Source organism: Salmo salar, chromosome 17, assembly GCF_965601325.2.
Source record: "Salmo salar chromosome 17, fSalSal1, whole genome shotgun sequence".
NCBI lineage: Eukaryota > Metazoa > Chordata > Actinopteri > Salmoniformes > Salmonidae > Salmo > Salmo salar.
In genome coordinates, this window is record NC_138307.1 from 54,963,295 (window position 1) to 54,978,818 (window position 15,524).

The following is a 15,524-nucleotide window of genomic DNA, read 5'->3' on the forward strand; positions in this document are numbered from 1 at the left end:
ATAAGGTGGAGTTACTACACTGATTGAGTGATGATTGTTTCCCATAAGGTGGAGTTACTACACCGATTGAGTGATGATTGTTTCCCATAAGGTGGAGTTACTACACCGATTGAGTGATGATTGTTTCCCATAAGGTGGAGTTACTACACCGATTGAGTGATGATTGTTTCCCATAAGGTGGAGTTACTACACCGATTGAGTGATGATTGTTTCCCATAAGGTGGAGTTACTACACCGATTGAGTGATGATTGTTTCCCATAAGGTGGAGTTACTACACCGATTGAGTGATGATTGTTTCCCATAAGGTGAAGTTACTACACTGATTGAGTGATGATTGTTTCCCATAAGGTGGAGTTACTACACTGATTGAGTGATGATTGTTTCCCATAAGGTGGAGTTACTACACTGATTGAGTGATGATTGTTTCCCATAAGGTGGAGTTACTACACTGATTGAGTGATGATTGTTTCCCATAAGGTGGAGTTACTACACTGATTGAGTGATGATTGTTTCCCATAAGGTGGAGTTACTACACTGATTGAGTGATGATTGTTTCCCATAAGGTGGAGTTACTACACCGATTGAGTGATGATTGTTTCCAATAAGGTGGAGTTACTACACTGATTTAGTGGTGATTAAAGGTGGAAACAGAGACTTGTGGAGAATTGGAGGGAATATGTAGTGCTGTTCTTCACATTTGGGTGATCCTCAGTGTGATTGCCAGGGCTATGCCTGCTGCTGAACAGTATTCCACAGTCCACACCGCCACATTGGACATGCTTGGTGTTACCATAGCGATGTGTAAAAGCAAAAGAGCGATATTTACGCTTTGATGAGAGGGAGGATTTTCTTGGCACACGCAGGGCCTAAACATTCCATCACTGTCTAAGACCTCAGATATTCCATTATAAGCAAAAGTTCTGAAATGTATTGTATTTTGTCATTTTTATCGATTTGTGTACATGATAGATATTGAAGCTTGTGTATGTTCATAGTAACGAGAGCTATAGGTTTTGGCTAGTCAAAGTGAGATAATTCATACGTAAGTTATTGACTGGTTAAATTAGGTTGTCATGCGCTCCATTTACATTGGGATAGAACACACACAGAAACAAATGCACACATTTCCAATAACCAATTTAAAACATGGTTTACAGGGCCTTTGTGGAGGGGGGGGGGCACGCCCACACATCCACCCTCTGATCAGAACAACAGTACACAACTCATTACCAGTTTACAATACCACCCAGAAACAATGCCTAATGAGGAAACAGACGCATACAGGAACATATGTAGAGGTGTGTGTGCGCAGTGTGAATGAGAGAGAGCGAGAGCGAGCGAGAGAGAGAGGCAGACAGAATCCGAGAGAAACAAGGGGGAGTCAGATGGAGAGAAAGGGGGTTAGCAGAAAGAGAGATTGAGATGGATGCTGAACAAGAGGCTAGAGGCTAAGGGAAGAGGGTATGAAGTAAAGATTGAGAGTCTGTGAGTGTTATGTCAGCTTATGTACAAGTGATCTCTAATACTACATACTACTGTATAATCAAACTGCAAGGTAAAACAAAATGCATAGCACAGCTGGAAAACAGATCCTGTGATAGACTACTCTCTCTCTCTGCGTCTGTGTGTGTGTGTGTGTGTGTGTGTGTGTGTGTGTGTGTGTGTGTGTGTGTGTGTGTGTGTGTGTGTGTGTGTGTGTGTGTGTGTGCATGCCCACATTTGTGTGCGAACATACATGCATGCGTGTTTGTTTATATGCTTGCTAATGTGCCTTAAAACTCAAGTGTGTTTTCCTATGTGATAATGTGCGTTAAACTATACAAGTCACTCTCCCTGCCAACACAATTCACACCCACATCTTATCATTATGGTTTCCCTCCACTAAGAGCTGGCCTCGCTTCTCCTCAGACGACATTCCCATTTCCCTGAGCCAGGAACGCTGCCGGGGACACCACCAGGAATAACAGAGCTCCAGGAGGGACGGCATAAAGCCTAACTGCTCCATCATGACCGAAGATCGGTCATGTCCTCATGACAACCATGACAACCATCCTCGTAAAACAAAAAAACAGCATTTAACTGTGGAACAGCAAGGAGGTCCATGCATTGATCTAGAGGGGAAACAGGGGAAAGAGAAATAGTGAGAGAGTGATTGAGCGAGAGAAAGACAGAGGGTGAGAGGAACAGAGGGGTGAGAGAAGAGGGAAGACAGAGAGTTGTGTTCGTTCCTGGATGATGATGTTAGGAAAGTTACGGTTTCGGGAATCCTATGTTTGCCAGGTGAGCGATATTCCCAAATTAGGATATTCCCTCATAGACAGGTGCTGGGAGAGTTAGAGGAGCGGGAAATTAAGTCAGGGCAGTGGGAATGCGGGTGTTGCCAAGTTTACATAAGTCTTGCTCTCTGGACCTCAATGTGCCCCCAGTCACGAGGAAACACACCGTTACCACGATGACCTTCATGGACCAGACAACCTATTGCCTGTGTGTGTGCGTGCATACGTGAGGTAGTAGGTACAGTACTAGTCAAAAGTTTGGCCACACCTACTCATTAAAGGGTTTTTCTTTATTTGTACTATTTTCTACATTGTAGAATAATAGTGAAGTCTTCAAAACTATGAAATAACACACACACAAATCATGTAGTAACCAAAAAAGTCTACTATATTTTATATTTGCGATTGTTCAAAGTAGCCACCCTTTGACTTGATGACAGCTTTGCACACTCTTGACATTCTCTCAACCAGCTTCATGAGGTAGTCACCTGGAATGCATTTCAATTAACAGGTGTGCCTTGTTAAAAGTAAATGTATGGAATTTCTTTCCTTCTTAATGCATTTGAGCCAATCAGTTGTGTTGTGACAAGGTAGCGGTGGTATACAGAAGATAGCCCTATTTGGTAAAAGATCAAGTCCATATTATGGCAAGAACAGCTCAAATAAGCAAAGAGAAACGACAGTCCATCATTACTTTAAGACATGAAGGTCAGTCAATCTGGAAAATTTCAAGAACTTTTAAAGTTTCTTCAAGTGCAGTCGCAAAAACCATCAAGCGCTATGATGAAACTGGCTCTCATGAGGACCGCCACAGGAAAGGAAGACCCAGAGTTACCTCTGATGCAGAGGAAAGAGTTAATTAGAGTTACGAGCCTCAGAAATTGTAACCCAAATAAATGCTTCACAGAGTTCAAGTAACAGACACATCTCAACATCAACTGTTCAGAGGAAACTGCGTGAATCAGGCCTTCATGGTCAAATTGCTGCAAAGAAACCACTACTAAAGGACACCAATAAGAAGAAGAGACTTGCTTGGGCCAAGAAACACGAGCAATGGAAATCTGTCCTTTGGTCTGATGAGTCCAAATTTTAGATTTTTGGTTCCAAACTCTGTGTCTTTGTGAGACGCAGAGTAGATGAACAGATGATCTCTGCATGTGTGGTTCCCACCGTGAAGCATGGAGGAGGAGGTGTGATGGTGCTTTGCTGGTGACACTGTCTGTGATTTATTTAGAATTAAAGGTACACTTAAACAGCATGACTACCACAGCATTCTGCAGCGATACGCCATCCCATCTGGTTTGCGGTTAGTGGGACAATCATTTGTTTTTCAACAGGACAATGACCCAAACACACCTCCAGGCTGTGTAAGGGCTATTTGACCAAGAAGGAGAGTGATGGAGTGCTGCATCATGACCTGGCCTCCACAATCACCAGACAGTTTGGGATGAGTTGGACCGCAGAATGAAGGAAAACAGCTCAGCATATGTGGGAACTCCTTCAAGACTGTTGGAAAAACATGCCAGGTGAAGCTGGTTGAGCGAATGCCAAGAGTGAGCAAAGCTGTCATCAAGGCAAAGGGTACAATGTAGAAAATAGTAAAATGAAGAAAAACCCTTGAATGAGTAGGTGTGTCCAAACTTTTGACTGGTACTGTACCTCTAGTTGCTTCAATCTTTCTCTGTATCTCCTAAATATCTTTACATACTAATAGGTTAGAGCAGCTGTAGGGCTCTATGAGGGGATGACTGTGGGTGTTAACCCCTCGCTCTGAATCACAGACCCCTAAATCATCCCACCCAGTATGGCCCTGTCAACAGCAACAAAACACAGCCCTGACACACACACACACACACACACACACACACACACACACACACACACACACACACACACACACACACACACACACACACACACACACACACAGAGAGAGAGAGAGAGAGAGAGAGAAGCTAGAAAGACAAGTGTTAGAGACAGAGAGGAGGGTTTCAACATACACAGGGTAACAGGGGGCAAGAGTGGGGGGGTCCTCTAACCCAACAAAGTTATTTACCCCCTAAAAGATAAAAGGACAAAACCATTTTATGAATGTTTCTTAGAATGTCTATCACCCCTCACCCTCTCTGACTGATCAAACCAGATGAAACGCAGCAGCAGCGATTATTTTGATTGGACTGAGGGGGACTAACAGGAGTTTTAATGAGGAGACCCATCTCCCCCTCTTCCCTCATGTCTCCCCCCCTCGCTCCCTCCTCTCCCGTATGATAACACAGCGGGGCGCATAAAGTCAGCCATTGTCTGAGTGAAGTGGCACACTCCTGGGTTGAGCGAGGGAGGAGAGGGGTGGAGGGGGGGGTAACAGAGACAGCTTCTGTGGATCAGCCCTGGGACTGGGCCTCGGTGGAATTCACAGCTGCAGCACATCAAAGAGCCAGACTCCCACCAAGACCCCCTGACAACAACACCAGGAAATCAATGCTTAGTTTCCCTCTATGAGACGGGATACGGATAGGTGTGGAGACCAGGGTTGGGAAACTGGGACAGAGGCGTGATCTCGCCTGTGTTGATGGAATGGGAAGTGGAGGGTTGAATGAGACGGTAATGGAATAAACTGAACACGTGTCCAGCCATAACAGTGGACATATAAAAATATAAAACTATGTGTGGAAGGGCAGTCCTCCTTCTGTAGTAACAGAAAGTGCTCCTGGTTGGACTTTCTCACTGGTGAGTGTACCAGTCCTCATAAGTGAGGCATGGCTGGTCATAGAACACTACAGACGGAGGATTGGATACGAGACAAGGAAGCTACTCTAGACTATTGAGATCCACCCTCAGCCAGTTTCCCATTCCCACCTGTGGCTATCAACATAGCTAGATAACCAAGCAGCATCAGACAGCCAGACAGCCTGCTGATATGAACACTGAAGCCCTGAGCCTTCACATGATAGCACTTCAAAAGCCCCACACGCATCAATGGAAGCCCTGTTCTAGGAAGCCCTGTTCTAGAGCCCAATTCTCCTGCCCCCCGTGTAGGATGAGTGGACACTCCCTCATTCTCTCTCTCTCTCTGACCCATGGAGGTAGAGAGTGAACGACTAGAATTTGAGCGGAAGAGGGAAGCAGATGAGATAGTAGTTGTTATCAGAGCGTGGTTGTCACTGAAAGGGAAAGGGAAAGGGGGATACCTAGTCAGTTGTACAACTGAATGCATTCAACTGAAATGTGTCTTCCTCATTTAACCCAGAGAGGTGCAGGAGGTTGCCCTTGTCGACATTCACGTTTTCGGCGCCCGGGGAACAGTGGGTTAACTGCCTTGCTCATGGGCAGAACGACAGAATGTTTACCTTGTCAGCTCGGGGATTCGACACCGGCCAACGCTCTAATGCATGGCAGATCGATAGACAGGGCAGGTTGCAGAGCAGAGAGACCTGTGTTGGAGGTCAACGAAAACACCATCACCTCAGAGAAAGTGTCAAATACAAAAAGGCACATCAAAACAGCAGCACAAGACAAAGTACAACATTGCACAAAGCAGCGGACCCCATATTGGACTGTCGGAGTTCCACACACGTTGACAACCCCTCAGTTGAAACACTATTTTGCACAGCGTACGTGTTGTGCAACTCTGAGCAGCACATTGGAGGGTTACATCAGCTTAAGAGTGTGAGCAACCACATCTGAAATATCCCTCAGTAAGAACATAATACTATGGATTTCCTGTCCTATGGGTAGAACACATAAATGTGGGGACTTGTGGTACGGAGAGGGAGTTTATACTGGGTTTGCCTTGGGGTCACCGTGCTAACGACTACACCAGGCCCTCTCACCAATCAGCCCTCGTTATTCCCAAAACACGACATAAGGCTTTGTCCGATGCTATTTAAATCATGGTTTGGTACGTTTGACACTACATACATTCCCTCACCGTCTTCATGATATCTCCTATTTAAATAATCTATTTTATAATAGCAACTTCAAGCAAGAACCAAAACCCTCCTCAATATGGTGGACATATTGCAGAACCCTGAAGGCCCTTTTCTCACTGCTGTGCCTCAGCTGGTCTAATTAACAGGTGATGCATTCAGGTCACTTTGATTTGGAGAGTCCCTAACCTGTGTTTCAAAATAAATAAAGAGAGGGGCTGTATGGTGATATTAGAGAGGGTGGGGCCAGGGGGACTGGGAGAGAATGAGGGATATGGGAACGTGCTCCGGCATTAAAATAATTCCTCTCCTTTGCCACTTTGCCACTCTCCTCTCTGATCTCTTAATGGTTTCCACATCATGGCGTACATGAGGGGGTGTGGTGGTGGTGTGAAACTGTTTGCCTGATTTGTGAATATATGTCTGAGCATGAATATGTGTGTGTGTGTGTGTGCATATGACAATTAGATTCCTTCACTTCTAAACGGCAAATAAATTAATTCTCACTAAGCCAAGCGGATCAGGAGGAGCAATGTAAAGTTGTGTTTCAGATCAAACAATTTGCTATGCTAGACAGGCCCTGAAATGTGGTTATGTCTGCGTGTCACATTCATGCACCAAGAATGCCCATCAAATGCTGTGGAAATATAATTATTTCAGACTGCACTTCAAGGGGGAGATGCTATCGCTTGCTAAAGTCCCTCTGGCATAGCATGAGCTTGTAGTGGCCTTATAGTAAAGGGAGCCAAGAGCAGAAGTAAGTTGAGTAATGAGAGAGAGAGAGAGAGAGAGAGAGAGAGAGAGAGCAAGAGCGAGAGAGAGAGCGAGAGAGAGAGAGAAAGCTGGGGTACTAGCCATCTTTGTTGATATAGTGAGACAAATCAAATCATCATAACACAGATAGACAGAGGTCTTAAGTCACGCAGACAGATCAAGCGGTCTGCCCAGGCAGGATGCTGAGAATACTCCATCACATGAAGGATGAGAGGAATGGAGGGATGAGGGCGGAATAGAGGGGATACAGGGAGGAAGGGGTTCTAGGAGCTTCTGAACCTCTATCCAAATGGAGTGTCCTATATGACAGAGAGAGGGAACTTACTGTAGCTCACCTTCCATTCATATTCAGTCACCTCCTAAATTATTGGCACCCTTGATAAAGATGAGCAAAAAATAAATCATACAAACACGGAGCTATATTATATGTTCGGGAAAAAAATGGCACCCATGTTGACCCACACCCTTCGTCCTCCTTTCATGTCAGTGCAAGGTGATACAGCTGGGTGTAGGAGTATGATGGGTTGGGGTCACAGGGTTGGATGTGTGATGTGGGTCAGCAGCATGTCCCAAATCTGCTTCTAGCATGTCTGAGAGTAACCCCTTCCTGACTGGTGGCTGATGGATGAGATAGAGGAATTGGACGGTGGTTGTGATTAAAATACTGAGCTATAATGAACGCTAAAAAACACACACTTTGGAAAATTAGAGAAGTATATTATTTTATACCAATCCAATTGCTCAGAGTAAAGGATTTTGTTTAAAAAGTAATAAAACAAATTCTCAAAAAAGAATTCCTGAAGATTATTATAAATACATGTTTTATTTATTTTATTTTAAAAAATTGTAAAGATCATCTCAGTTTAAGGAACTGTATTGTGGCCTTCCATGGCTTCCTGTTTCACTGGGGTATAAAAATGAGGTAAAACTCAAATAAAATCAATTTGTAATCCATCACCATGGTTCATAAATCAGTCAATGGGTACAAAAATAGCTACAGTTGAAGTCGGAAGTTTACATACACTTAGGTTGAAGTCATTAAAACGAATTTTTCATCCACTCCACAAATGTCTTGTTAACAAACTATAGTTTTGGCAAGTCGGTTAGGACATCTACTTTGTGCATGACACAAGTAATTTTTCCAACAATTGTTTACAGACAGATTATTTCACTTATATTTCATTATATCACAATTCCAGTGGGTCAGAAGTTTACATACACTAAGTTGGCTGTGCCTTTAAACAGCTTGGAAAATTCCAGAAAATGGTGTCATGGCTTTAGAAGCTTCTGATAGGCTAATTGCCATCATTTGGGTCAATTGGAGGTGTACCTGTGGATGTATTTCAAGGCCTACCTTCAAACTCAGTGCCTCTTTGCTTGACATCATGGGAAAATCAAAAGAAATCAGCCAAGACCTCAGAATTGTTTTTGCAGACCTCCACAAGTCTGGTTCATCCTTGGGAGCAATTTCCAAACGCCTGAAGGTACCAAATTCATCTGTACAAACAATAGTACGCAAGTATAAACACCATGGGACCACTCAGCCATCATACCGCTCAGGAAGGAGACGCGTTCTGTCTCTTAGAGACAAACGTACTTTGGTGCGAAAAGTGCAAATAAATCCAAAAACAACAGCAAAGGACCTTGTGACGATGCTGGAGGAAACAGGTACAAAAGTATCTATATCCACAGTGAAACGAGTCCTATATCGGCATAACCTGAAAGGCCGCTCAGCAAGGAAGAAGGCACTGCTCCAAAACCGCCATAAAAAAAGCCAGACTACGGTTTGCAACTGCACATGCAACTGCTTTGCTGCAGGAAGGACTGGTGCACTTCACAAAATAGATGGCATCATGAGGCAGGAAAATGATGTGGATATATTGAAGCAACATCTCAAGACATCAGTCAGGAAGTTAAAGCTTGGTCGCAGATGGGTCTTTCAAATGGACAATGACCCCAAGCATAATTCCAAAGTTGTGGCAAAATGGCCTAAGGACAACAAAGTCAAGGTTTTGGAGTGGCCATCACAAAGCCCTGACCTCAATCCTATAGAAAATTTGTGGGCAGAACTGAAAAAGCGTGTGCGAGCAAGGAGGCCTACAAACCTGACTCAGTTACACCAGCCCTGTCAGAAGGAATGGGCCAAAATTCACCCAACTTATTGTAGGAAGCATGTGGAAGGCTACCCGAAACATTTGACCCAAGTTAAACCATTTAAAGGCAACGCTACCAAGTAATAATTGAGTGTATGTAAACTTCTGACCCACTGGGAATGTGATGAACGAAATAAAAGCTGAAATAAATCATTCTCTCTACTATTAGTCTGCCATTTCACATTCTTAAACATAAAGTGGTGATCCTAACTGAACTAAAACAGGGAATTTTTACTAGGATTAAATGTCAGGAATTGTGAAAAACTGAGTTTAAATGTATTTGGCTAAGGTGTATGTAAACTTCTGACTTCAACTGTATTTATTTACCACTATTAGGACAATAATTAATACGTTTAAAACCACTGGAAAGTGGTATTATTATAAAATAATAGTATTATTAGTATTATTACTATAAAATAATACTATAAAATATTAATCCCAAATGTTTTTGAGCATTCACTATAGCTTTTATACATGGTATTATACATAGTATTTTTTGCTGATCTTTATCAATGGTGCCAATAATTTCGGAGATGACTGTAATATCCACATTAGATATGATAATAAGCGTCATCGTAATGAATGTCATCTTTTTTGACTTTGCCTAAAGGGAATCACAACCACCATCCTATCAGTCCATCAGCCAGGAGGGGTTACTCTCAGACGTGCTAGAGGCTGAGTTGGGACTGGGTGTATTGGCGAATGGAATGCTCTTGACACACACACACACACACACACACACACACACACACACACACACACACACACACACACACACACACACACACACACACACACACACACACACACACACACACACACACACACACACACACACACACACACACACACACACACACACACACACACACACACACACACACACACCCCTGTGACCCCAACCCATCATACGCCTACACCCAGCAGTATCACCTTGCACTGATATGAAAGGAGGACGAAGGGTGTGTGTCTATTCCTCCGCAACGTCCTTGTTCCCAAGACGAGTAAAACACCTGTAACCTTTACCCCCCCCACCCCCCACCGAAGGGGTCACCAGCTGTGTGGGTGTGCATATGTGTTTAAGTGAGTGTATCAGCTGTGGTGGGGTATGATCAATGAGTTAGAATTTTTATTTATTTATTTCACCTTTATTTAACCAGGTAGGCAAGTTGAGAACAAGTTCTCATTTACAATTGCGACCTGGCCAAGATAAAGCAAAGCAGTTCGACAACATACAAAAACACAGAGTTACACATGGAGTAAAACAACATACAATCAATGATGCAGTAGAAGAAAAAAAAATAAAAATAAGACTATATACAATGTGAGCAAATGATGTGAGATAAGGGAGGTAAAGGCAAAAAAATGCCATGGTGGCAAAATAAATAAAGTATAGCAAGAAAAACACTGGAATGGTAGATTTGTAGTTTGAAGAAAGTTCAGAGATAAAATATAAATAATATGGTGCAAAGGAGCAAAATAAATAAAATAAATAAATACAGTAGGGGAAGAGGTAGTAGTTTGGGCTAAATTATAGATGGGCTATGTACAGGTGCAGTGATCTGTGAGCTGCTCTGACAGCTGGTGCTTAAAGCTAGTGAGGGAGATAAGTGTTTCCAGTTTCAGAGATTTTTGTAGTTCGTTCCAGTCATTGGCAGCAGAGAACTGGAAGGAGAGACGACCAAAGGAGGAGTTGGCTTTAGGGGTGACCAGAGAGATATACCTGCTGGAGCGCGTGCTACAGGTGGGTGCTGCTATGGTGACCAGTGAGCGGAGATAAGGGGGGACTTTACCTAGCAGGGTCTTGTAGATGACCTGGAGCCAATGTGTTTGGCGACGATTATGAAGCGAAGGCCAGCCAACGAGAGCGTACAGGTCGCAGTGGTGGGTAGTATATGGGGCTTTGGTGACAAAACGGATGGCACTGTGATAGACTGCATCCAGCTTGTTGAGTAGGGTATTGGAAGCTATTTTGTAAATGACATCGCCGAAGTCGAGGATTGGTAGGATGGTCAGTTTTACGAGGGTATGTTTGGCAGCATGAGTGAAGGATGCTTTGTTGCGAAATAGGAAGCCAATTCGAGATTTCACTTTGGATTGGAGATGATTGATGTGAGTCTGGAAGGAGAGTTTACAGTCTAACCAGACACCTAGGTATTTGTAGTTGTCCACAAATTCTAAGTTAGAACCGTCCAGAGAAGTGATGCTGGACAGGCGGGCAGGTGCAGGCAGCGATCGGTTGAAGAGCATGCATTTAGTTTTACTTGTGTTTAGGAGCAGTTGGAGACCACGGAAGGAGAGTTGAATGGCATTGAAGCTCGTCTGGAGGGTTGTTAACACAGTGTCCAAAGAAGGGCCAGAAGTGTACAGAATGGTGTCGTCTGCGTAGAGGTGGATCAGAGATTCACCAGCAGCAAGAGCGACATCATTTATGTATACAGAGAAAAGAGTTGGCCCAAGAATTGAACCCTGTGGTACCCCCATAGAGACTGCCAGAGGTCCAGACAGTAGGCCCTCCGAATGAGGTACAGTGGACAATGTAGGACAGTTCACACAGTGTTTGCGCAGACCCAGACCCCTTGTAGTAACCCTGAGGAAGCATGGGGAGGACAACCATAGTAACACTCCCATCACCAAGGACACAAAGCTGGCATACCAGCCACACACATACACAATTACAAAGGGACACATTCTATCCTATATATAACCAGTGTGAGGATGTGCATGTGTCAATGAGAGAGAGAGAGAGAAAGAAGGAGAGATATAGAAAGAAAGAAAGAAAGAAAGAAAGAAAGAAAGAAAGAAAGAAAGAAAGAAAGAAAGTAGAGAGAAAGTAGGAAACAGGTCAGATGTTTACCAACACTGATGAGGAATTAGTGACAGTTAGACACATAATTAACATTAATCTCACAGGCCTACAGCAAATAGCACCAGGAAATTATTGGTGGCTGTGCTGTGTGAACAATTTGCCAAGGATTCAGTATGTTTTTCCTCTTTTCTCTCGTTCGCTTCAGATCAAAAACAGGACGACATGTTCTATGGGAAAGGATGGTTTATGCCTGCTGGGATGTGAGGACTGCTCGGTGACCACAATAACAATTTGGGAGACAGTCAGCTCTTCCCAATGGACCATAATAACCACAGCCCTCACACTACCAGCAGGGGAGAACCATCAGGAGCTGTTATGAGCTGTGTGTGTGTGTATTTATATAGTATGTGTGTGTCCAGATGAGGGTCAGAAGTGGTTGCCCGTGTGTGTAAGTATGTACGCGTGTTTGAAGCATCATAGTGGAGAGTGGGGTAAATTGAGCCAAAGGGGTAAATTGAGCCACCCTTGTTTCTAGGAAACCATACACAAAGTTAATCATTTCACCAAATATTTAGGAAGAGGTCATCATTTCATGGAGTCTGAAGGGAAAAACCACATGGAAAAAGAGGTAAGCAAGTTAGGTAAAAAAAAGAAGATTTTCACCAAATCAAAATAATTTACCATGTTAGAAGTTCCATGACGCTTTTATTTAAGCCAAAGTAGATCATTTTAAGATTGTTCTACACATCAGTTTGGGTCTCTATAAGCTTCAATATGAGGTCCTAAACCTAGCATGAAAGTGCATCCTTGTATCTGTGTGGGCTAATATAGTCCAAATGTTTGCCATAGGGTAAGTTGAGCCAATGGCCATGGGGTCAGTTGAGCCAATGGCCATGGGGTAAGTTGAGCCAATGGCCATGGGGTCAGTTGAGCCAATGGTTGAGCCAATGGCAAGTAGAGCACATTTACATATTTTCTTGTAATGGAAGGCATTATCGCTGGGATATGAGGTAACACCAGGGCCTAGGTTAAACGTGTTTTTTAGGTGTGTTAAAAGATGGTTAAAATTATTAAAAGACAAAGTGATTGTGATTCAGTACAGAGATTTAATTTACCCTGCCCCGCGGCTCAATTTACCCCATAAGTTGTACCAAGAGACCACTTTTTGGGGACAAGCTATGTTTTCAAAACTGTAATGTTAACATGAATTCTTATTATTTCCAGGGATAAACAACATCCTAAAATCTATGTAGATATTGTTAGAAATAATACTATATTTCCCTTTACCGAGTGATGCTGAATGTAAATAATTGACTCAACTTACCCCACTGTCTCCTACTGTTTCTATCACTGTAATGTCTCAAATCTGAAATCTCCAGAAATGCTCCTCCTCTTAACGGCTCATATCCCTGCATTGATTGGTCAGCTAAGGGTCCGCTCCATCAACCCTGCCCCGCCCCGGGACACCGCCCCCCTCATACCCAAGATGCATTATGAGATAGGGAGGGAGGTTTGGAGACTAGTGTGAGGGGGGGGGGGGGGGGGGTCAGGTGAGGGGGAGACAGAGTGTCCTGAACCACATCCCAAATCCCAAACTCTTACTGGGGTGTGAAAGCTCAAATATAGCCCCTGCCACAGGATCTCATGCGAACATCAGACCCTCTCAATCCCTTTACGGCTCCCGCCGACCCCGCTCCTCCACATTCCAACGGTAATCTGGAAAATACTGGCTTCGAAATATCAACCAACCGTATCTCGACACGGCTGCTGCTCCACTGCCTCCCGACGCCATTCGTGGCCGTAACCGACACTAAACTTTACACAGACCAGCCGCGAAGGCTCCCTCGGCGAAACCCAACCGCCGACATGACAAATGCTGTAAAAACGAAGGAACCGCACCGTTCCTTCTCCACCGAATGAATTGATTTTCCTTTGTTTACATGCTATGAAACTTGTGTTGGGTTCCAGACCAACATTGCTCATAAAAGGAAACACTTCACATGCTCAGGGAATTGAAACCATGGCTCTATAAAAGTCAATAGTGCGTCTCATTTGAATATGGTAAGGGATAATAGGGAAATTGTATTTTGTGTTCCTCTGACGTGGTCCTCCAGTAAAGTCAGTGAACCCCAGACAGGAAGTCACTCTTGGTTAACTTGATGGGGAAAATGAAGTCCCACTAACTTTACATTTTTACCTTGTTTTACTCATAATGGAAAAGAAGAAAAACACATCTTAGAGTGCTGATCTAGGATCAGTTCCCCCCTATCCATATACAGTTATTCATTATAATCTAAAACCAAACACTGATCCTCTATCAGCACTCCTAGTCTGAGACTTTGTGAATACGGGCCCAGGTCTCTGACAGTGCTTGTCCATCTGTGAGTGTATGTTAGTGAGTTACAAGCATGTAGAAACACCCTGTCCGCACCACCTACCTGCACGAAGCCACACATCACATGCTCCCCAAACATGGGCAGGCTGGGCCGGCTCTCGCGGTACATGTGTAGAGTGTATATTGTCATGACGACTGGCTCGGGCTCCGTGGCGGCCGACTCGTCCGTCACTAGGATGTTGATTATGCTGTTGCCCAGGCCGACCGGGTAGTTTGCCGTTCTGTGGAAAAACAGAAGCAGAGCTTCTCAGAAACAATGTCCAGAGAGGTCCAGGGAGACGAAACACACATAAGCACAAACACACACACAGAGCGAAGAGATGAAAACACACACAGGATGGTGAGAGGAGAGGGCAGGGGGCTGAGGGAGATTTTAGAATCATTCCTAAATGTCACGTTTAGCGCTATGTGTGTGGCCGTCTTACGGTGTGTGTGTGTGTGTGTGTGTGTGTGTGTGTGTGTGTGTGTGTGTGTGTGTGTGTGTGTGTGTGTGTGTGTGTGTGTGTGTGTGTGTGTGTGTGTGTGTGTGTCTGTCAGAGGTCAATCCTCTGACCCCAGTGCTACTGAGTCTAATGGGTGCTAATCAGGGATTGGCTGCCGAGATCAAAGCTGCAGACATAAGAAACAGAGTTCTACAATCACACAGAGTAGAACTCAGAATGACATGGAAACATCCTCTGACCAAAACACCCCGGACTGAAAACACACATACCCAGATTTCAGATGCTAGAACTAACTTACATCTACTGTATATTATAGACCTGAAGACTGGGCAGTTGTAAGCAACATAGGACAAGATCCATTTAACCTACAGTATGAAAGGGTCTGTTGGAGATGTAACTATATGACTGTTAACACCTACCATCTCACTGAATGTGACCCAGGATACAATTGAAAGCCCAGCGTGTGACTCACAGGGTGAAAGGTCATGGCTGGGAGGGTCTCACCTAGGTCCTCTGTGCTCATCCAGGTGTATGTGACAGGCTGGGCTGATGGGCTCAGGGCGGAGGCGTAGGGTCACCACGTCAAAGGGGACCTCAGCACGGTAGTCCTTCACCCAGGGACTGAAGGGGGGGCTGAGGGTCAGAGGGGGGTCTGTGTACAGTTGTCTGAGGTGGGGGTCCACACAACGCTCTGATACATACCACAGGGAGAGAGAGAGAGAACAGATTATACACAGATAAAAAGGC

General features: G+C 44.2%; 1 protein-coding gene across 1 annotated transcript in view; it reads right to left on the minus strand.

The window, feature by feature from the left end:
- Positions 1-15,524, minus strand: part of LOC106576170 (cadherin-like and PC-esterase domain-containing protein 1) — a 79,812-nt gene that overhangs the window by 19,402 nt on the left and 44,886 nt on the right. The window contains exons 13-14 of the mRNA XM_014153135.3: positions 15,282-15,468; positions 14,378-14,555 (exon numbers count right to left, since the gene is read on the minus strand). Coding sequence (XP_014008610.2) covers positions 14,378-14,555; positions 15,282-15,468 — 365 coding nt within the window. The remainder of the gene's footprint in view (positions 1-14,377; positions 14,556-15,281; positions 15,469-15,524) is intronic.